This window comes from Engystomops pustulosus, unplaced genomic scaffold (genome assembly GCF_040894005.1).
Source record: "Engystomops pustulosus unplaced genomic scaffold, aEngPut4.maternal MAT_SCAFFOLD_255, whole genome shotgun sequence".
NCBI lineage: Eukaryota > Metazoa > Chordata > Amphibia > Anura > Leptodactylidae > Engystomops > Engystomops pustulosus.
Genome location: NW_027285134.1, coordinates 88,726 through 113,170, shown reverse-complemented (window position 1 = coordinate 113,170; position 24,445 = coordinate 88,726). Strand labels below are relative to the sequence as shown.

Here is a 24,445-nt window from a genome sequence, read left to right as displayed (position 1 = left end):
GTGGTGTATAATGTGTATGTAGTGAGCTCCTCCTAGTGGTGGTGTATAATGTGTATGTAGTGAGCTCCTCCTAGTGGTGATGTATAATGTGTATGTAGTGATCTCCCCCTAGTGGTGGTGTATAATCTGTATGTAGTGATCTCCTCCTAGTGGTGGTGTATAATGTGTATGTAGTGATCTCCCCCTAGTGGTGGTGTATAATCTGTATGTAGTGATCTCCCCCTAGTGGTGGTGTATAATGTGTATGTAGTGATCTCCTCCTAGTGGTGGTGTATAATGTGTATGTAGTGATCTCCTCCTAGTGGTGGTGTATAATGTGTATGTAGTGATCTCCTCCTAGTGGTGGTGTATAATATGTATGTAGTGATCTCCTCCTAGTGGTGGTGTATAATGTGTATGTAGTGATCTCCTCCTAGTGGTGGTGTATAATATGTATGTAGTGATCTCCTCCTAGTGGTGGTGTATAATGTGTATGTAGTGATCTCCTCCTAGTGGTGGTGTATAATGTGTATGTAGTGATCTCTCCCTAGTGGTGGTGTATAATGTGTATGTAGTGATCTCCCCCTAGTGGTGGTGTATAATGTGTATGTAGTGATCTCCTCCTAGTGGTGGTGTATAATGTGTATGTAGTGATCTCCCCCTAGTGGTGGTGTATAATGTGTATGTAGTGATCTCCCCCTAGTGGTGGTGTATAATGTGTATGTAGTGATCTCCTCCTAGTGGTGGTGTATAATGTGTATGTAGTGATCTCCTCCTAGTGGTGGTGTATAATCTGTATGTAGTGATCTCCCCCTAGTGGTGGTGTATAATGTGTATGTAGTGAGCTCCTCCTAGTGGTGGTGTATAATCTGTATGTAGTGATCTCCTCCTAGTGGTGGTGTATAATGTGTATGTAGTGATCTCCCCCTAGTGGTGGTGTATAATGTGTATGTAGTGATCTCCTCCTAGTGGTGGTGTATAATGTGTATGTAGTGATCTCCTCCTAGTGGTGGTGTATAATGTGTATGTAGTGATCTCCCCCTAGTGGTGGTGTATAATGTGTATGTAGTGATCTCCTCCTAGTGGTGGTGTATAATGTGTATGTAGTGATCTCCCCCTAGTGGTGGTGTATAATGTGTATGTAGTGATCTCCCCCTAGTGGTGGTGTATAATCTGTATGTAGTGATCTCCCCCTAGTGGTGGTGTATAATGTGTATGTAGTGATCTCCTCCTAGTGGTGGTGTATAATGTGTATGTAGTGATCTCCTCCTAGTGGTGGTGTATAATGTGTATGTAGTGATCTCCTCCTAGTGGTGGTGTATAATATGTATGTAGTGATCTCCTCCTAGTGGTGGTGTATAATGTGTATGTAGTGATCTCCTCCTAGTGGTGGTGTATAATGTGTATGTAGTGATCTCCCCCTAGTGGTGGTGTATAATGTGTATGTAGTGATCTCCTCCTAGTGGTGGTGTATAATGTGTATGTAGTGATCTCCTCCTAGTGGTGGTGTATAATCTGTATGTAGTGATCTCCTCCTAGTGGTGGTGTATAATGTGTATGTAGTGATCTCCTCCTAGTGGTGGTGTATAATCTGTATGTAGTGATCTCCTCCTAGTGGTGGTGTATAATGTGTATGTAGTGATCTCCTCCTAGTGGTGGTGTATAATCTGTATGTAGTGATCTCCTCCTAGTGGTGGTGTATAATGTGTATGTAGTGATCTCCTCCTAGTGGTGGTGTATAATGTGTATGTAGTGATCTCCTCCTAGTGGTGGTGTATAATGTGTATGTAGTGAGCTCCTCCTAGTGGTGGTGTATAATGTGTATGTAGTGAGCTCCTCCTAGTGGTGGTGTATAATCTGTATGTAGTGATCTCCCCCTAGTGGTGGTGTATAATCTGTATGTAGTGATCTCCTCCTAGTGGTGGTGTATAATCTGTATGTAGTGATCTCCTCCTAGTGGTGGTGTATAATGTGTATGTAGTGATCTCCTCCTAGTGGTGGTGTATAATGTGTATGTAGTGAGCTCCTCCTAGTGGTGGTGTATAATGTGTATGTAGTGAGCTCCTCCTAGTGGTGATGTATAATGTGTATGTAGTGATCTCCCCCTAGTGGTGGTGTATAATCTGTATGTAGTGATCTCCTCCTAGTGGTGGTGTATAATGTGTATGTAGTGATCTCCCCCTAGTGGTGGTGTATAATCTGTATGTAGTGATCTCCCCCTAGTGGTGGTGTATAATGTGTATGTAGTGATCTCCTCCTAGTGGTGGTGTATAATGTGTATGTAGTGATCTCCTCCTAGTGGTGGTGTATAATGTGTATGTAGTGATCTCCTCCTAGTGGTGGTGTATAATATGTATGTAGTGATCTCCTCCTAGTGGTGGTGTATAATGTGTATGTAGTGATCTCCTCCTAGTGGTGGTGTATAATATGTATGTAGTGATCTCCTCCTAGTGGTGGTGTATAATGTGTATGTAGTGATCTCCTCCTAGTGGTGGTGTATAATGTGTATGTAGTGATCTCTCCCTAGTGGTGGTGTATAATGTGTATGTAGTGATCTCCCCCTAGTGGTGGTGTATAATGTGTATGTAGTGATCTCCTCCTAGTGGTGGTGTATAATGTGTATGTAGTGATCTCCCCCTAGTGGTGGTGTATAATGTGTATGTAGTGATCTCCCCCTAGTGGTGGTGTATAATGTGTATGTAGTGATCTCCTCCTAGTGGTGGTGTATAATGTGTATGTAGTGATCTCCTCCTAGTGGTGGTGTATAATCTGTATGTAGTGATCTCCCCCTAGTGGTGGTGTATAATGTGTATGTAGTGAGCTCCTCCTAGTGGTGGTGTATAATGTGTATGTAGTGATCTCCTCCTAGTGGTGGTGTATAATGTGTATGTAGTGATCTCCCCCTAGTGGTGGTGTATAATGTGTATGTAGTGATCTCCCCCTAGTGGTGGTGTATAATCTGTATGTAGTGATCTCCCCCTAGTGGTGGTGTATAATGTGTATGTAGTGATCTCCTCCTAGTGGTGGTGTATAATGTGTATGTAGTGATCTCCTCCTAGTGGTGGTGTATAATGTGTATGTAGTGATCTCCTCCTAGTGGTGGTGTATAATATGTATGTAGTGATCTCCTCCTAGTGGTGGTGTATAATGTGTATGTAGTGATCTCCTCCTAGTGGTGGTGTATAATGTGTATGTAGTGATCTCCCCCTAGTGGTGGTGTATAATGTGTATGTAGTGATCTCCTCCTAGTGGTGGTGTATAATGTGTATGTAGTGATCTCCTCCTAGTGGTGGTGTATAATCTGTATGTAGTGATCTCCCCCTAGTGGTGGTGTATAATGTGTATGTAGTGAGCTCCTCCTAGTGGTGGTGTATAATGTGTATGTAGTGATCTCCTCCTAGTGGTGGTGTATAATGTGTATGTAGTGATCTCCCCCTAGTGGTGGTGTATAATGTGTATGTAGTGATCTCCTCCTAGTGATGGTGTATAATGTGTATGTAGTGATCTCCCCCTAGTGGTGGTGTATAATGTGTATGTAGTGATCTCCCCCTAGTGGTGGTGTATAATGTGTATGTAGTGATCTCCTCCTAGTGGTGGTGTATAATGTGTATGTAGTGATCTCCTCCTAGTGGTGGTGTATAATCTGTATGTAGTGATCTCCCCCTAGTGGTGGTGTATAATGTGTATGTAGTGATCTCCTCCTAGTGGTGGTGTATAATGTGTATGTAGTGATCTCCTCCTAGTGGTGGTGTATAATGTGTATGTAGTGATCTCCTCCTAGTGGTGGTGTATAATGTGTATGTAGTGAGCTCCTCCTAGTGGTGGTGTATAATGTGTATGTAGTGAGCTCCTCCTAGTGGTGATGTATAATGTGTATGTAGTGATCTCCCCCTAGTGGTGGTGTATAATCTGTATGTAGTGATCTCCTCCTAGTGGTGGTGTATAATGTGTATGTAGTGATCTCCCCCTAGTGGTGGTGTATAATCTGTATGTAGTGATCTCCCCCTAGTGGTGGTGTATAATGTGTATGTAGTGATCTCCTCCTAGTGGTGGTGTATAATGTGTATGTAGTGATCTCCTCCTAGTGGTGGTGTATAATGTGTATGTAGTGATCTCCTCCTAGTGGTGGTGTATAATATGTATGTAGTGATCTCCTCCTAGTGGTGGTGTATAATGTGTATGTAGTGATCTCCTCCTAGTGGTGGTGTATAATATGTATGTAGTGATCTCCTCCTAGTGGTGGTGTATAATGTGTATGTAGTGATCTCCTCCTAGTGGTGGTGTATAATGTGTATGTAGTGATCTCTCCCTAGTGGTGGTGTATAATGTGTATGTAGTGATCTCCCCCTAGTGGTGGTGTATAATGTGTATGTAGTGATCTCCTCCTAGTGGTGGTGTATAATGTGTATGTAGTGATCTCCCCCTAGTGGTGGTGTATAATGTGTATGTAGTGATCTCCCCCTAGTGGTGGTGTATAATGTGTATGTAGTGATCTCCTCCTAGTGGTGGTGTATAATGTGTATGTAGTGATCTCCTCCTAGTGGTGGTGTATAATCTGTATGTAGTGATCTCCCCCTAGTGGTGGTGTATAATGTGTATGTAGTGAGCTCCTCCTAGTGGTGGTGTATAATGTGTATGTAGTGATCTCCTCCTAGTGGTGGTGTATAATGTGTATGTAGTGATCTCCCCCTAGTGGTGGTGTATAATGTGTATGTAGTGATCTCCCCCTAGTGGTGGTGTATAATCTGTATGTAGTGATCTCCCCCTAGTGGTGGTGTATAATGTGTATGTAGTGATCTCCTCCTAGTGGTGGTGTATAATGTGTATGTAGTGATCTCCTCCTAGTGGTGGTGTATAATGTGTATGTAGTGATCTCCTCCTAGTGGTGGTGTATAATATGTATGTAGTGATCTCCTCCTAGTGGTGGTGTATAATGTGTATGTAGTGATCTCCTCCTAGTGGTGGTGTATAATGTGTATGTAGTGATCTCCCCCTAGTGGTGGTGTATAATGTGTATGTAGTGATCTCCTCCTAGTGGTGGTGTATAATGTGTATGTAGTGATCTCCTCCTAGTGGTGGTGTATAATCTGTATGTAGTGATCTCCCCCTAGTGGTGGTGTATAATGTGTATGTAGTGAGCTCCTCCTAGTGGTGGTGTATAATGTGTATGTAGTGATCTCCTCCTAGTGGTGGTGTATAATGTGTATGTAGTGATCTCCCCCTAGTGGTGGTGTATAATGTGTATGTAGTGATCTCCTCCTAGTGATGGTGTATAATGTGTATGTAGTGATCTCCCCCTAGTGGTGGTGTATAATGTGTATGTAGTGATCTCCCCCTAGTGGTGGTGTATAATGTGTATGTAGTGATCTCCTCCTAGTGGTGGTGTATAATGTGTATGTAGTGATCTCCTCCTAGTGGTGGTGTATAATCTGTATGTAGTGATCTCCCCCTAGTGGTGGTGTATAATGTGTATGTAGTGATCTCCTCCTAGTGGTGGTGTATAATGTGTATGTAGTGATCTCCTCCTAGTGGTGGTGTATAATCTGTATGTAGTGATCTCCTCCTAGTGGTGGTGTATAATCTGTATGTAGTGATCTCCTCCTAGTGGTGGTGTATAATGTGTATGTAGTGAGCTCCCCCTAGTGGTGGTGTATAATCTGTATGTAGTGATCTCCCCCTAGTGGTGGTGTATAATGTGTATGTAGTGATCTCCCCCTAGTGGTGGTGTATAATGTGTATGTAGTGATCTCCTCCTAGTGGTGGTGTATAATGTGTATGTAGTGATCTCCCCCTAGTGGTGGTGTATAATGTGTATGTAGTGATCTCCCCCTAGTGGTGGTGTATAATGTGTATGTAGTGATATCCTCCTAGTGGTGGTGTATAATGTGTATGTAGTGATATCCTCCTAGTGGTGGTGTATAATGTGTATGTAGTGATCTCCCCCTAGTGGTGGTGTATAATGTGTATGTAGTGATATCCTCCTAGTGGTGGTGTATAATGTGTATGTAGTGATCTCCCCCTAGTGGTGGTGTATAATGTGTATGTAGTGATATCCTCCTAGTGGTGGTGTATAATGTGTATGTAGTGAGCTCCTCCTAGTGGTGGTGTATAATGTGTATGTAGTGATCTCCCCCTAGTGGTGATGTATAATGTGTATGTAGTGATCTCCTCCTAGTGGTGGTGTATAATGTGTATGTAGTGATCTCCTCCTAGTGGTGGTGTATAATGTGTATGTAGTGATCTCTCCCTAGTGGTGGTGTATAATCTGTATGTAGTGAGCTCCCCCTAGTGGTGGTGTATAATCTGTATGTAGTGAGCTCCCCCTAGTGGTGGTGTATAATCTGTATGTAGTGATCTCCTCCTAGTGGTGGTGTGTAATGTGTATGTAGTGATCTCCCCCTAGTGGTGGTGTATAATCTGTATGTAGTGAGCTCCCCCTAGTGGTGGTGTATAATGTGTATGTAGTGATCTCCTCCTAGTGGTGGTGTATAATGTGTATGTAGTGAGCTCCTCCTAGTGGTGGTGTATAATGTGTATGTAGTGATCTCCTCCTAGTGGTGGTGTATAATGTGTATGTAGTGATCTCCTCCTAGTGGTGGTGTATAATGTGTATGTAGTGATCTCCTCCTAGTGGTGGTGTATAATGTGTATGTAGTGATCTCCCCCTAGTGGTGGTGTATAATGTGTATGTAGTGATCTCCTCCTAGTGGTGATGTATAATGTGTATGTAGTGATCTCCCCCTAGTGGTGGTGTATAATCTGTATGTAGTGTTCTCCTCCTAGTGGTGGTGTATAATGTGTATGTAGTGATCTCCCCCTAGTGGTGGTGTATAATCTGTATGTAGTGATCTCCTCCTAGTGGTGGTGTATAATGTGTATGTAGTGATCTCCTCCTAGTGGTGGTGTATAATGTGTATGTAGTGATCTCCTCCTAGTGGTGGTGTATAATGTGTATGTAGTGATCTCCTCCTAGTGGTGGTGTATAATGTGTATGTAGTGATCTCCCCCTAGTGGTGGTGTATAATGTGTATGTAGTGATCTCCCCCTAGTGGTGGTGTATAATCTGTATGCAGTGATCTCCCCCTAGTGGTGGTGTATAATGTGTATGTAGTGATCTCCCCCTAGTGGTGGTGTATAATGTGTATGTAGTGATCTCCCCCTAGTGGTGGTGTATAATGTGTATGTAGTGATCTCCCCCTAGTGGTGGTGTATAATGTGTATGTAGTGATCTCCTCCTAGTGGTGGTGTATAATCTGTATGCAGTGATCTCCCCCTAGTGGTGGTGTATAATGTGTATGTAGTGATCTCCCCCTAGTGGTGGTGTATAATGTGTATGTAGTGATCTCCCCCTAGTGGTGGTGTATAATGTGTATGTAGTGATCTCCCCCTAGTGGTGGTGTATAATGTGTATGTAGTGATCTCCTCCTAGTGGTGGTGTATAATGTGTATGTAGTGATCTCCTCCTAGTGGTGGTGTATAATGTGTATGTAGTGATCTCCCCCTAGTGGTGGTGTATAATGTGTATGTAGTGATCTCCTCCTAGTGGTGGTGTATAATGTGTATGTAGTGATCTCCCCCTAGTGGTGGTGTATAATGTGTATGTAGTGATCTCCTCCTAGTGGTGGTGTATGATGTGTATGTAGTGATCTCCTCCTAGTGGTGGTGTATAATGTGTATGTAGTGATCTCCCCCTAGTGGTGGTGTATAATGTGTATGTAGTGATCTCCCCCTAGTGGTGGTGTATAATGTGTATGTAGTGATCTCCTCCTAGTGGTGGTGTATAATCTGTATGTAGTGATCTCCTCCTAGTGGTGGTGTATAATGTGTATGTAGTGATCTCCCCCTAGTGGTGGTGTATAATGTGTATGTAGTGATCTCCCCCTAGTGGTGGTGTATAATGTGTATGTAGTGATCTCCTCCTAGTGGTGGTGTATAATGTGTATGTAGTGATCTCCTCCTAGTGGTGGTGTATAATGTGTATGTAGTGATCTCCCCCTAGTGGTGGTGTATAATGTGTATGTAGTGATCTCCTCCTAGTGGTGGTGTATAATGTGTATGTAGTGATCTCCCCCTAGTGGTGGTGTATAATCTGTATGTAGTGATCTCCTCCTAGTGGTGGTGTATAATCTGTATGTAGTGATCTCCCCCTAGTGGTGGTGTATAATGTGTATGTAGTGATCTCCCCCTAGTGGTGGTGTATAATGTGTATGTAGTGATCTCCCCCTAGTGGTGGTGTATAATGTGTATGTAGTGATCTCCTCCTAGTGGTGGTGTATAATCTGTATGTAGTGATCTCCCCCTAGTGGTGGTGTATAATGTGTATGTAGTGATCTCCTCCTAGTGGTGGTGTATAATCTGTATGTAGTGATCTCCCCCTAGTGGTGGTGTATAATGTGTATGTAGTGAGCTCCCCCTAGTGGTGGTGTATAATGTGTATGTAGTGATCTCCTCCTAGTGGTGGTGTATAATGTGTATGTAGTGATCTCCTCCTAGTGGTGGTGTATAATGTGTATGTAGTGATCTCCTCCTAGTGGTGGTGTATAATGTGTATGTAGTGATCTCCCCCTAGTGGTGGTGTATAATGTGTATGTAGTGATCTCCCCCTAGTGGTGGTGTATAATGTGTATGTAGTGATCTCCCCCTAGTGGTGGTGTATAATGTGTATGTAGTGATCTCCCCCTAGTGGTGGTGTATAATGTGTATGTAGTGATCTCCCCCTAGTGGTGGTGTATAATCTGTATAATTCCTGTACATCGTGCGTTATACATGTCACATTTGGGGGCGGTGCCTATATCCGTGCGTTGCGATCACCTGACCGCTCTGTGATCCTGACGCTCAGTTTTATTACCAGATTTGGGGGGGGCTTAGCATTCTGGGGTCTTTTTGCTCCTCTTGCGCAGTGATTGTGTCTGGTCCTGGACGGAGTTACTGATGTTCTCCTGTAAGTCTCTAGTCACAGCCAGATCTGTCCCCGCAGCCTCGGCCTCACTGTCTGAGCTGAAGCCGGCGTTCTCGGCTATGATGGCGGGGTCTTCCTCATCGCTCTGCTCTTCGCTGAGCTCCTCCTCCTCCGGGGTGATGATGGGGCTGTGTTGGGGGTCATCCCCCGGGTCGCCCCCATCCCCCGCTGTCAGCTCCGTGCAATAATTATTATAATCCTCCATGAATTCCATCTGCTCCGCAATCTCCTCCGCCGAGGGCTGAGTCAGCAACGCGCGCTCCACCACAATCGTATCCGGCCGCCGCTGGCGCTCAGAGGGGTCGTATATCGGATACGTCTCTTCTGGGTAACCTGCGCCAATAACACAATATCATTACATTGTTTCAATGTCTAGAGACAGGAAGAACTATCAGAGGGACATTCATTATGGTAGAAAGTAGTTGCAGTTTAGGATCTGAGTGGAGTATAAAGGACGATGTCACAGCAGCCCCTAGCCCCCCCCCCCCCCCCCCCGCACCTTCCCACTCCTCCATGTATGGAGTCTCCTCTGCCTCCTGCTCCGGAGAGACGCCTTCCAGGACCTTCCCCTCCTTCATCACCCGAGTGATTTCCTTCAGTCTCTGCAGAAGCTGCTGCTCCTCATCATCACTGACATTCTTATCCCTGCCGAAAATATAGAGGTGCGACCCTAGTCAGGACTGATAACAGAGAGTAATAGATTGTATCCCCCCCCTGTACAGTCTCCTCTCCCCGGGGTGTAATGGCTGATAACAGAGAGTAATAGATTGTATCCCCCCCCTGTACAGTCTCCTCTCCCCGGGGTGTAATGGCTGATAACAGAGAGTAATAGATTGTATCCCCCTGTACAGTCTCCTCTCCCCGGGGTGTAATGGCTGATAACGGAGAGTAATAGATTGTATCCCCCTGTACAGTCTCCTCTCCCCGGGGTGTAATGGCTGATAACAGAGAGTAATAGATTGTATCCCCCCCCCCCTGTACAGTCTCCTCTCCCCGGGATGTAATGGCTGATAACAGAGAGTAATAGATTGTATCCCCCCCCCCCCCCTGTACAGTCTCCTCTCCCCGGGGTGTAATGGCTGATAACAGAGAGTAATAGATTGTATCCCCCTGTACAGTCTCCTCTCCCCGGGATGTAATGACTGATAACAGAGAGTAATAGATTGTATCCCCCCTGTACAGTCTCCTCTCCCCGGGGTGTAATGGCTGATAACAGAGAGTAATAGATTGTATCCCCCCTGTACAGTCTCCTCTCCCCGGGGTGTAATGGCTGATAACAGAGAGTAATAGATTGTATCCCCCCTGTACAGTCTCCTCTCCCCGGGGTGTAATGGCTGATAACAGAGAGTAATAGATTGTATCCCCCCTGTACAGTCTCCTCTCCCCGGGGTGTAATGGCTGATAACAGAGAGTAATAGATTGTATCCCCCTGTACAGTCTCCTCTCCCCGGGATGTAATGGCTGATAACAGAGAGTAATAGATTGTATCCCCCCTGTACAGTCTCCTCTCCCCGGGGTGTAATGGCTGATAACAGAGAGTAATAGATTGTATCCCCCCTGTACAGTCTCCTCTCCCCGGGGTGTAATGGCTGATAACAGAGAGTAATAGATTGTATCCCCCTGTACAGTCTCCTCTCCCCGGGATGTAATGGCTGATAACAGAGAGTAATAGATTGTATCCCCCCTGTACAGTCTCCTCTCCCCGGGATGTAATGGCTGATAACAGAGAGTAATAGATTGTATCCCCCCTGTACAGTCTCCTCTCCCCGGGGTGTAATGGCTGATAACAGAGAGTAATAGATTGTATCCCCCCCCCTGTACAGTCTCCTCCCCCCGGGGTGTAATGGCTGATAACAGAGAGTAATAGATTGTATCCCCCCCTGTACAGTCTCCTCTCCCCGGGATGTAATGGCTGATAACAGAGAGTAATAGATTGTATCCCTCCTGTACAGTCTCCTCTCCCCGGGATGTAATGGCTGATAACAGAGAGTAATAGATTGTATACCCCCTGTACAGTCTCCTCTCCCCGGGGTGTAATGGCTGATAACAGAGAGTAATAGATTGTATCCCCCCCTGTACAGTCTCCTCTCCCCGGGATGTAATGGCTGATAACAGAGAGTAATAGATTGTATCCCCCCCTGTACAGTCTCCTCTCCCCGGGGTGTAATGGCTGATAACAGAGAGTAATAGATTGTATCCCCCCCTGTACAGTCTCCTCTCCCCGGGGTGTAATGGCTGATAACAGAGAGTAATAGATTGTATCCCCCCCCCCCCCCTGTACAGTCTCCTCTCCCCGGGATATAATGGCTGATAACAGAGAGTAATAGATTGTATCCCCCCTGTACAGTCTCCTCTCCCCGGGATGTAATGGCTGATAACAGAGAGTAATAGATTGTATCCCCCTGTACAGTCTCCTCTCCCCGGGATGTAATGGCTGATAACAGAGAGTAATAGATTGTATCCCCCTGTACAGTCTCCTCTCCCCGGGGTGTAATGGCTGATAACAGAGAGTAATAGATTGTATTCCCCCCTGTACAGTCTCCTCTCCCGGGATGTAATGGCTGATAACAGAGAGTAATAGATTGTATCCCCCCCTGTACAGTCTCCTCTCCCCGGGGTGTAATGGCTGATAACAGAGAGTAATAGATTGTATCCCCCTGTACAGTCTCCTCTCCCCGGGGTGTAATGGCTGATAACAGAGAGTAATAGATTGTATTCCCCTGTACAGTCTCCTCTCCCCGGGATGTAATGGCTGATAACAGAGAGTAATAGATTGTACCCCCCCCCCGTACAGTCTCCTCTCCCCGGGGTGTAATGGCTGATAACAGAGAGTAATAGATTGTATCCCCCTGTACAGTCTCCTCTCCCCGGGGTGTAATGGCTGATAACAGAGAGTAATAGATTGTACCCCCCCCCCCCCCGTACAGTCTCCTCTCCCCGGGGTGTAATGGCTGATAACAGAGAGTAATAGATTGTATCCCCCTGTACAGTCTCCTCTCCCCGGGGTGTAATGGCTGATAACAGAGAGTAATAGATTGTATCCCCCCTGTACAGTCTCCTCTCCCCGGGATGTAATGGCTGATAACAGAGAGTAATAGATTGTATCCCCCTGTACAGTCTCCTCTCCCCGGGATGTAATGGCTGATAACAGAGAGTAATAGATTGTATCCCCCTGTACAGTCTCCTCTCCCCAGGGTGTAATGGCTGATAACAGGGAGCAGTAGCCTGACCTCTGGCTGTGGGGCCCCAGGCGGGTGATGATCCTCTCCATGGCCTCCTCCGTCTCCCGCAGTTTGTCCTGGAGTTGGCTGAGCTCGTAGTCGGCTGTAATGAGAGGTGAGATATTCGGGGGGCGCTGTGGACCCTCCTATGATTATATCATTATAATGGGGGGAAATGATAGGAGTTATGGGCAGAGATGACCGGGGCCCCATCCTGGGATGCTGGATGATAAAGGGGCGGGGCTGTGACAACAAGGTGTATTAGGCTCCACCCCATGCAGATCTATGACCCCAGTACTAGAGACCCCCACTCACTGATCTTCCTCTTCAGGTTGCCGTTGGCGATGGGGACACTTTTTGGCTCCAGATTCACATTTTTACCTTTAGATGAAAGCTAAAAAGAGAAAAAAAACACCAAAAAATGAGAGAAGAGGAAAACAGAAGGAGAAGAAGAGAGGAGGAGCCAGGGGAGGCGAAGAGAGGAGGAGCCAGGGGAGGCGGAGACTGCAACAAAGTATCAAAAGTAAGAAAAGAAACAACAGAAAACATAAACAATCAACAAATGATCATCACTAATTCATTATAAGCTACAAACATATCGACGTGTCCTGCAGCATATTACACCCCCTCTGCAGAGCATTGCCATCTCTACCACCTGACACACACATAGTGACATGTCCTGCAGCATATTACACCCCCTCTGCAGAGCATTGCTATCTCTACCTCCTGACCTACACATAATGACGTGTCCTGCAGCATATTACACCCCCTCTGCAGAGCATTGCCATCTCTACCACCTGACACACACATAGTGACATGTCCTGCAGCATATTACACCCCCTCTGCAGAGCATTGCTACCTCTACCTCCTGACCTACACATAGTGACGTGTCCTGCAGCATATTACACCACCTCTGCAGAGCATTGCTACCTCTACCTCCTGACATACACATAGTGACATGTCCTGCAGCATATTACACCCCCTCTGCAGAGCATTGCTACCTCTACCTCCTGACATACACATAGTGACATGTCCTGATCTGCAGAGCATTGCACCTTCTACTACATTTATATACAGATCACGCTGCATGTTATTACAGGTATCACTTACCTTGAAGAGTATATAGAGAATATATAATAATATTCCAAAACCATAGATGGGGATAATCTGCCCAACCAGACTCTGCCGACTGTTACTGCCCCCGCCCCCGGCCTTCGCCTTAGACACAGCCTCAGATAGGTGAGAGCGAGGGAAACCCCCAGAGCGGCTGTCCACAGCCTTCCCATGAGGAACCGAGGAGGGGAAGCGGCCAGAGCCCCCTGCATATAAGGAAGAAGAAAATACATACATCATTATATACAGGAGATCCCCAGGTTATAGCGGCTGTACATATATCATTATATACAGGAGATCCCCAGGTTATAGCGGCTGTACATATATCATTATATACAGGAGATCCCCAGATTATACCCGCTGTACATATATCATTATATACAGGAGATCCCCAGGTTATACCGGCTGTACATATATCATTATATACAGGAGATCCCCGGGTTATACCAGCTGTACATATATCATTATATACAGGAGATCCCCAGGTTATACCGGCTGTACATATATCATTATATACAGGAGATCCCCAGGTTATACCGGCTGTACATATATCATTATATACAGGAGATCCCCAGGTTATACCGGCTGTACATATATCACTATATACAGGAGATCCCCAGGTTATACCGGCTGTACATATATCACTATATACAGGAGATCCCCAGGTTATAGCGGCTGTACATATATCATTATATACAGGAGATCCCCAGGTTATACCGGCTGTACATGTATCACTATATACAGGAGATCCCCAGGTTATACCGGCTGTACATGTATCATTATATACAGGAGATCCCCAGGTTATACCGGCTGTACATATATCACTATATACAGGAGATCCCCAGGTTATACCGGCTGTACATGTATCATTATATACAGGAGATCCCCAGGTTATACCGGCTGTACATATATCACTATATACAGGAGATCCCCAGGTTATACCGGCTGTACATATATCATTATACACAGGAGATCCCCAGGTTATACCAGCTGTACATATATCATTATATACAGGAGATCACCAGGTTATACCGGCTGTACATATATCATTATATACAGGAGATCCCCAGGTTATACCGGCTGTACATATATCATTATATACAGGAGATCCCCAGGTTATACCGGCTGTACATATATCATTATATACAGGAGATCCCCAGGTTATACCGGCTGTACATATATCATTATATACAGGAGATCCCCAGGTTATACCGGCTGTACATATATCACTATATACAGGAGATCCCCAGGTTATACCGGCTGTACATATATCATTATATACATGAGATCCCCAGGTTATACCGGCTGTACATATATCATTATATACAGGAGATCCCCAGGTTATACCGGCTGTACATATATCATTATATACAGGAGATCCCCAGGTTATACCGGCTGTACATATATCACTATATACAGGAGATCCCCAGGTTATAGCGGCTGTACATATATCACTATATACAGGAGATCCCCAGGTTATAGCGGCTGTACATATATCATTATATACAGGAGATCCCCAGGTTATACCAGCTGTACATATATCATTATATACAGGAGATCCCCAGGTTATACCGGCTGTACATATATCATTATATACAGGAGATCCCCAGGTTATACCAGCTGTACATATATCATTATATACAGGAGATCCCCAGGTTATACCGGCTGTACATATATATTACATATTGTAACATGTAATTAATGTTTCGGGGGTCAGTAGCTGGTGGGGATGCCGGTGGGGGAGTGGTTTGCTATGGCTCCGCCCCCGGGTATGTGGATACACATGTATCGGGGTTCGCTATGTGGGGGTCACATGACGCGCAGGCTCCTCCCCCCTCTTACCCTCCGGCTGCTGCTGCTTCCCGCGGCTCAGGAAGGTTTTGGGCAGGAGAAGGGACACGCAGAGGACGAGGCCGGAGACCATCAGCACCTTGTGTATGGTGGACAGCGCCATCCTGCTCTGTAACATCCCGCACACTGCGCCCCCTGCAGGACGGCACTCCAGCGCTGCCATTGGCCGGAGCCGCAGCGTCATCAGAGGAGGAGGGTCGTGACAGTGTGTCAGCTGCTGCCGCCGTGTATACAGTGTATATACCCCCCTCCTCCTCCCTGTATACAGTGTATATACCCCCTCCTCCTCCGTGTATACAGTGTATATACTCCTCCTCCCTGTATACAGTGTATATACCCCTCCTCCTCCCTGTATACAGTGTATATACCCTCCTCCTCCCTGTATACAGTGTATATACCCCTCCTCCTCCCTGTATACAGTGTATATACCCCTCCTCCCTGTATACAGTGTATATACCCCTCCTCCTCCCTGTATACAGTGTATATACCCTCCTCCTCCCTGTATACAGTGTATATACCCCTCCTCCTCCCTGTATACAGTGTATATACCCCTCCTCCTCCCTGTATACAGTGTATATACCCCTCCTCCTCCCTGTATACAGTGTATATACCCCTCCTCCTCCCTGTATACAGTGTATATACCCCTCCTCCTCCCTGTATACAGTGTATATACCCCTCCTCCTCCCTGTATACAGTGTATATACCCCTCCTCCCTGTATACAGTGTATATACCCCTCCTCCTCCCTGTATACAGTGTATATACCCTCCTCCTCCCTGTATACAGTGTATATACCCTCCTCCTCCCTGTATACAGTGTATATACCCCTCCTCCTCCCTGTATACAGTGTATATACCCCTCCTCCTCCCTGTATACAGTGTATATACCCCTCCTCCTCCCTGTATACAGTGTATATACCCCTCCTCCTCCCTGTATACAGTGTATATACCCCTCCTCCTCCCTGTATACAGTGTATATACCCCTCCTCCTCCCTGTATACAGTGTATATACCCCTCCTCCTCCCTGTATACAGTGTATATACCCCTCCTCCTCCCTGTATACAGTGTATATACCCCTCCTCCTCCCTGTATACAGTGTATATACCCCTCCTCCTCCCTGTATACAGTGTATATACCCCTCCTCCTCCCTATATACAGTGTATATACCCTCCTCCTCCCTGTATACAGTGTATATACCCCTCCTCCTCCCTATATACAGTGTATATACCCTCCTCCTCCCTGTATACAGTGTATATACCCCTCCTCCTCCCTGTATACAGTGTATATACCCTCCTCCTCCCTGTATACAGTGTATATACCCCTCCTCCTCCTTGTATACAGTGTATATACCCCTCCTCCTCCCTGTATACAGTGTATATACCCCTCCTCCTCCCTGTATACAGTGTATATACCCCTCCTCCTCCCTGTATACAGTGTATATACCTCCTCCCTGTATACAGTGTATATACTCCTCCTCCTCCCTGTATACAGTGTATATACCCCTCCTCCTCCCTGTATACAGTGTATATACCCCTCCTCCTCCCTGTATACAGTGTATATACCCCTCCTCCTCCCTGTATACAGTGTATATACCCCTCCTCCTCCCTGTATACAGTGTATATACCCCTCCTCCTCCCTGTATACAGTGTATATACCCCCCTCCTCCTCCCTGTATACAGTGTATATACCCCTCCTCCTCCCTGTATACAGTGTATATACCCCTCCTCCTCCCTGTATACAGTGTATATACCCCCCTCCTCCTCCCTGTATACAGTGTATATACCCCCTCCTCCTCCGTGTATACAGTGTATATAGCCCTCCTCCTCCCTGTATACAGTGTATATACCCCTCCTCCTCCCTGTATACAGTGTATATAGCCCTCCTCCTCCCTGTATACAGTGTATATACCCCTCCTCCTCCCTGTATACAGTGTATATACCCCTCCTCCTCCCTGTATACAGTGTATATACCCCTCCTCCTCCCTGTATACAGTGTATATACCCCTCCTCCTCCCTGTATACAGTGTATATACCCTCCTCCTCCCTGTATACAGTGTATATACCCCTCCTCCTCCCTGTATACAGTGTATATACCCCTCCTCCTCCCTGTATACAGTGTATATACCCCTCCTCCTCCCTATATACAGTGTATATACCCCTCCTCCTCCCTGTATACAGTGTATATACCCCTCCTCCTCCCTGTATACAGTGTATATACCCCTCCTCCTCCCTGTATACAGTGTATATACCCCTCCTCCTCCCTGTATACAGTGTATATACCCTCCTCCTCCCTGTATACAGTGTATATACCCCTCCTCCTCCCTATATACAGTGTATATACCCTCCTCCTCCCTGTATACAGTGTATATACCCCTCCTCCTCCCTGTATACAGTGTATATACCCTCCTCCTCCCTGTATACAGTGTATATACCCCTCCTCCTCCCTGTATACAGTGTATATACCCCTCCTCCTCCCTGTATACAGTGTATATACCCCTCCTCCTCCCTGTATACAGTGTATATACCCCTCCTCCTCCCTGTATACAGTGTATATACCCCTCCTCCTCCCTGTATACAGTGTATATACCCCTCCTCCTCCCTGTATACAGTGTATATACCCCTCCTCCTCCCTGTATACAGTGTATATACCCCTCCTCCTCCCTGTATACAGTGTATATACCCCTCCTCCTCCCTGTATACAGTGTATATACCCCTCCTCCTCCCTGTATACAGTGTATATACCCCTCCTCCTCCCTGTATACAGTGTATATACCCCTCCTCCTCCCTGTATACAGTGTATATACCCCTCCTCCTCCCTGTATACAGTGTATATACCCCTCCTCCTCCCTGTATACAGTGTATATACCCCTCCTCCCTGTATACAGTGTATATACCCCTCCTCCTCCCTGTATACAGTGTATATACCCCTCCTCCTCCCTGTATACAGTGTATATACCCCTCCTCCTCCCTGTATACAGTGTATATACCCCTCCTCCTCCCTGTATACAGTGTATATACCCCTCCTCCTCCCTGTATACAGTGTATATACCCTCCTCCTCCCTGTATACAGTGTATATACCCCTCCTCCTCCCTGTATACAGTGTATATACCCCTCCTCCTCCCTGTATACAGTGTATATACCCCTCCTCCTCCCTGTATACAGTGTATATACCCCTCCTCCTCCCTGTATACAGTGTATATACCCCTCCTCCTCCCTGTATACAGTGTATATACCCCTCCTCCCTGTATACAGTGTATATGCCCCTCCTCCTCCCTGTATACAGTGTATATGCCCCTCCTCCTCCCTGTATACAGTGTATATGCCCCTCCTCCTCCCTGTATACAGTGTATATACCTCCTCCCTGTATACAGTGTATATACCCCTCCTCCTCCCTGTATACAGTGTATATACCCCTCCTCCTCCCTGTATACAGTGTATATACCTCCTCCTCCCTGTATACAGTGTATTTACCCCTCCTCCCTGTATACAGTGTATATGCCCCTCCTCCTCCCTGTATACAGTGTATATACCCCTCCTCCTCCCTGTATACAGTGTATATACCTCCTCCTCCCTGTATACAGTGTATATACCCCTCCTCCTCCCTGTATACAGTGTATATACCCCTCCTCCTCCCTGTATACAGTGTATATACCCCTCCTCCTCCCTGTATACAGTGTATATACCTCCTCCTCCCTGTATACGGTGTATATACCTCCTCCTCCCTGTATACGGTGTATATACCCCTCCTCCTCCCTGTATACAGTATATATACGCCTCCTCCTCCCTGTATACAGTGTATATACCCCCCTCCTCCTCCCTGTATACAGTGTATATACCCCTCCTCCTCCCTGTATACAGTGTATATACCCCCTCCTCCTCCCTGTATACAGTGTATATACCCCCTCCTCCTCCCTGTATACAGTGTATATACCCCCTCCTCCACCCTGTATACAGTGTATATACCCCTCCTCCTCCCTGTATACAGTGTATATACCCCTCCTCCTCCCTGTATACAGTGTATATACCCCTCCTCCACCCTGTATACAGTGTATATACCCCTCCTCCTCCCTGTATACAGTGTATATACCCCTCCTCCTCCCTGTATACAGTGTATATACCCCCCTCCTCCTCCCTGTATACAGTGTATATACCACCTCCTCCTCCCTGTATACAGTGTATATTCCCCTCCTCCTCCCTGTATACAGTGTATATAGCCCTCCTCCTCCCTGTACACAATATACATAGCCCTCCTCCTCCCTGTATACATTGTATATAGCCCTCCTCCTCCCTGTATACAGTGTATATACCCCTCCTCCCTGTATAGGCTCAGTATTGTGTGTGACCTCCACGTGCCTGTATGACCCGCTACAACACCTCGACATGCTCCTGATGAGGCTTAGTAGTGTGTGTGGCCTCCACGTGCCTGTATGACCTCCCTACAACACCTCGGCATGCTCCTGATGAGATCAGTATTGTGTGTGGCCTCCACGTGCCTGTATGACCTCCCTAAAACACCTCGGCATGCTCCTGATGAGACTCAGTATTGTGTGTGACCTCCACGTACCTGTATGACCTCCCTACAACACCTCGGCATGCTCCTGATGAGACTCAGTATTGTGTGTGACCTCCACGTGCCTGTATGACCTCCCTACAACACCTCGACATGCTCCTGATGAGGTTTAGTAGTGTGTGTGGCCTCCATCCATACAACACCTCGGCATGCTCCTGATGAGGCTCAGTATTGTGTGTGGCCTCCATGTGCCTGTATGACTTCCCTACAACACCTGGGCATGCTCCTGATGAGGCTAAGTATTGTGTGTGGCCTCCACGTGCCTGTATGACCTCCCTACAACACCTCGGCCTGCTCCTGATGAGGCTCAGTAATGTGTGTGGCCTCCACGTGCCTGTATGACCTCCCTACAACACCACGGCATGCTCCTGATGAGGCTCAGTATTGTGTGTGACCTCCACGTGCCTGTATGACCTCCCTACAACTCCTCGGCATGCTCCTGATGAGGCTCAGTAGTGTGTGTGGCCTCCACGTGCCTGTATGACCTCCCTACAACACCTCGGCATGCTCCTGATGAGGCTCAGTATTGTGTGTGACCTCCATGTGCCTGTATGACCTCCCTACAACACCTCGGCATGCTCCTGGTGAGGCTCAGTAGTGTGTGTGGCCTCCATGTGCCTGTATGACCTCCCTACAACACCTCGGCATGCTCCTGATGAGATCAGTATTGTGTGTGGCCTCCACGTGCCTGTATGACCTCCCTAAAACACCTCGGCATGCTCCTGATGAGACTCAGTATTGTGTGTGACCTCCACGTACCTGTATGACCTCCCTACAACACCTCGGCATGCTCCTGATGAGACTCAGTATTGTGTGTGACCTCCACGTGCCTGTATGACCTCCCTACAACACCTCGACATGCTCCTGATGAGGTTTAGTAGTGTGTGTGGCCTCCATCCATACAACACCTCGGCATGCTCCTGATGAGGCTCAGTATTGTGTGTGGCCTCCATGTGCCTGTATGACTTCCCTACAACACCTGGGCATGCTCCTGATGAGGCTAAGTATTGTGTGTGGCCTCCACGTGCCTGTATGACCTCCCTACAACACCTCGGCCTGCTCCTGATGAGGCTCAGTAATGTGTGTGGCCTCCATGTGCCTGTATGACCTCCCTACAACACCACGGCATGCTCCTGATGAGGCTCAGTATTGTGTGTGACCTCCATGTGCCTGTATGACCTCCCTACAACTCCTCGGCATGCTCCTGATGAGGCTCAGTAGTGTGTGTGGCCTCCACGTGCCTGTATGACCTCCCTACAACACCTCGGCATGCTCCTGATGAGGCTCAGTATTGTGTGTGACCTCCATGTGCCTGTATGACCTCCCTACAACACCTCGGCATGCTCCTGGTGAGGCTCAGTAGTGTGTGTGGCCTCCATGTGCCTGTATGACCTCCCTACAACACCTCGGCATGCTCCTGATGAGGCTCAGTATTGTGTGGCCTCCACGTGCCTGTATGACCTCCCTACAATACCTGGGCATGCTCCTGAAAAGGCTCAGTAGTGTGTGTGGCCTCCACATGCCTGTATGACCTCCCTATAACACCTGGGCATGCTCCTGAAAAGGGTCAGTATTGTGTGTGGCCTTTACGTGCCTGTATGACCTCCGCACAAGACCTCGGCATGATCCTGATGAGGCTTAGTATTGTGTGTGGCCTCCACGTGCCTGTATGACCCCCATACAACACCCCGGCATGCTCCTGATGAGGCTCAGTATTATGTGTGGCCTTCGAGTGCCTGTATGACCTCCCTACAATGCCACAGCATGCTCCAGATGAGAATCAGTAGTGTGTGTGGCCTCCACGTACCTTTATGTTGTCCCTACAACACCTGGGCATGCTCCTGATGGGGCTCAGTGTTGTGTGTGGCTTCCACGTGCCTGTATGACCTCCCTGCAACACCTCGGCATGCTCCTGATGAGGCTCAGTATTGTGTGTGGCCTCCACGTGCCTGCATGACCTCCATACAACACCTCGGCATGCTCCTGATGAGGCTCAGTATTGTGTGTAGCCTCCACGTGCCTGTATGACCTCCCCACAACACCCCGGCATGCTCCTGATGAGGTTTAATAGTTTGTGTGGCCTTCGAGTGCCTGTTTGACCTCCCTACAACAACTCCACATGATCTTGATGAGGCCCAGTATTGTGCATGGCCTCCATGTGCCTGTATGACCTCCCTACAACACCTGGGCATGCTCCTGATGAGGCTCAGTAGTGTGTATGGCCTCCACATGCCTCTATGACCTCCCTACAACACCTCGGCATGCTCCTGACGAGGCTCAGTTTTGTGTGTGTCCTCAATATGCCTGCATGTCCTCCCTACAACACCTCGGCCTGCTCCTGATTAGGCTCTTTATTGTGTGTGGCCTCCACGTGCCTGTATGACCTCCCTTCAACACCTCGGCATGCTCCTGACGAGGCTCAGTATTGTGTGTGGCCTCCACATTCCTGTATGACCTCCCTACAACACCTCGGCATGCTCCTGATGAGGCTCTTTATTGTGTGTGTCCTCCACGTGCCTGTATGACCTTCCAGAGGGCTGTCCTACAGCCTGGCAGCTTCCCAGCAGGTGGTTTGTGCAAGAAATATGGAGGTAGAGGCTTATGTACTGGTTCTCCCTGGAGCAACCCCTGAGTGTCTGTAATACATGTCCCTGGGTAATGGATGGGGAGCCCGTGGTGGTAACAGCCATATCCAGGGATCAGCCGGAGGCAACGTTGTGCAAATCAACCCACGGTTCTTTATTGAACAGCAGCAATGGCCAAACGGGTGACAGACGATTCTTAAGCTGGAAGAGTCATGAAGAGCCGGTCCACGGGAAGGTCACGCAGCCTGGTAGTAGGTGCAGGACTGGGATGGTTCAGATGGAGCTGAGTCCTAGTGGAGGAAGCTGCAGTTCTGGGCTCAAGTCTCCAGATTTGCCCTGGGTGCCAGGCGGTAGGCCTGAGGCACTAGAATTTCCTGAGATGAGGACACCGGCTCTGGCAGATGGACCAGGAGCCGTGATTCATCTAGGGCAGAGGAGGGAGCAGTGGCAGAGTGTGCACCTCTCTGTGAACCTCCAGGGACTCCCTCATAGATATGCATTAGTCTCCTGGTGAGGCTCCTCCCATCTTGCACCTGGACAGTGAGTATCAATGGAAAGACACAACTGTCTGTCATGCCCCACTTCCTGTCTGTCATGCCCCACTTCCTGTCTGTCATGCCCCACTTCCTGTCTGTCATGCCCCACTTCCTGTCTCCATGCCCCACTTCCTGTCTCCATGCCCCACTTCCTGTCTGTCATGCCCCACTTCCTGTCTGTCATGCCCCACTTCCTGTCTGTCATGCCCCACTTCCTGTCTGTCATGCCCCACTTCCTGTCTTTCATGACCCACTTCCTGTCCGTCATGACCCACTTCCTGTCCACAATGCCCCACTTCCTGTCCACAATGCCCCACTTCCTGTCTGTTGCGGCAGCCATAATTGAGGTACTGCATGACATGTAACTAGTCCAAGAACTCGTCTGATGGGGAGGAGCAGCAGGGATGAGGGAGATGGGACCGACCAGACAAAATACAGAACCTCCAGATGACAGAGAGGACAAACCCAGGACCATCGTGGAAGACGCCCGATGGGCATCACGGGAAATGATGCCTCCTCTCTATGCGACTTCTACTGTGGGATTGGCTCGTTAGGTCAATTAGTTAATTACATCTAACGTGGTTGCACCTGAGGACTGATGGAAATGTACAAGGATTGTACCTGTATATTATACTGCAGCGGTCACTGACCTTGGGGGAAAGATCCGGCTCCTAACCTAAGGATAAAAGTGATTGCATTCACCAGGAAATAATTTCTCCCCCTCTAATCCCCTCCAGTACCTGCGTCACTCGCTTCCTTTGAGGCGGTCACAGGGGAAGAAGTGTCCAGGCTCCTCTCCTCTGCTCGCCCCATTACCTGCATCAGTGACCCCATCCCCTCGCCCCATTACCTGCATCAGTGACCCCATCCCCTCGCCCCATTACCTGCATCAGTGACCCCATCCCCTCGCCCCATTACCTGCATCAGTGACCCCATCCCCTCGCCCCATTACCTGCATCAGTGACCCCATCCCCTCGCCCCATTACCTGCATCAGTGACCCCATCCCCTCGCCCCATTACCTGCATCAGTGACCCCATCCCCTCGCCCCATTACCTGCATCAGTGACCCCATCCCCTCGCCCCATTACCTGCATCAGTGACCCCATCCCCTCGCCCCACTACCTGCATCAGTGACCCCATCCCCTCGCCCCATTACCTGCATCAGTGACCCCATCCGCTCGCCCCATTACCATAGACTGTAAGCTCATGTGTCCCCCCACATCCTCATAGACTGTAAGCTCTTGTGTCACCCCTCATCCTCATAGACTGTAAGCTCTTGTGTCACCTCCTCATCCTCATAGACTGTAAGCTCTTGTGTCCCCCCCTCATCCTCATAGACTGTAAGCTCTTGTGTCCTCCCCTCATCCTCATAGACTGTAAGCTCTTGTGTCCCCCCTCATCCTCATAGACTGTAAGCTCTTGTGTCCCCCCCCACATCCTCATAGACTGTAAGCTCTTGTATCACCCCCTCATCCTCATAGACTGTAAGCTCTTGTGTCACCTCCTCATAGACTGTAAGCTCTTGTGTCACCCCCTCATCCTCATAGACTGTAAGCTCTTGTGTTCCCCCTCATCCTCATATACTGTAAGCTCTTGTGTCCCTCTCATCCTCATAGACTGTAAGCTCTTGTGTC

The 24,445-nt window shown here is 47.9% G+C and overlaps 1 protein-coding gene across 1 annotated transcript; it reads right to left on the bottom strand.

Annotated features, from left to right (window-relative positions):
- Positions 1-8,302: 8,302 nt before the first annotated feature.
- LOC140110340 (protein RIC-3-like) lies at positions 8,303-15,244 on the bottom strand. The gene is made up of 6 exons (XM_072132178.1): positions 15,115-15,244; positions 13,270-13,478; positions 12,475-12,553; positions 12,169-12,262; positions 9,438-9,583; positions 8,303-9,271 (listed from the first exon to the last, which is right to left on the bottom strand). Exons 1-6 carry the CDS (start codon positions 15,239-15,241, stop codon positions 8,844-8,846), a joined length of 1,083 nt encoding a protein of 360 aa, XP_071988279.1. The 5' UTR covers positions 15,242-15,244; the 3' UTR covers positions 8,303-8,843.
- Positions 15,245-24,445: the final 9,201 nt, after the last annotated feature.

What these genes read in the sequence shown, in the direction of transcription:
- LOC140110340 (XM_072132178.1), bottom strand. Translation starts at nt 15,241, where the DNA reads ATGTTACAGAGCAGGATGGCGCTGTCCACCATACACAAGGTGCTGATG. An exon ending in TTCTCTATATACTCTTCAAG is followed by an intron (nt 12,554 to 13,269) that starts GTAAGTGATACC and finishes TTCTCTTTTTAG; the next exon opens with CTTTCATCTAAAGGTAAAAA. An exon ending in CTGGGGCCCCACAGCCAGAG is followed by an intron (nt 9,584 to 12,168) that starts GTCAGGCTACTG and finishes TATTTTCGGCAG; the next exon opens with GGATAAGAATGTCAGTGATG.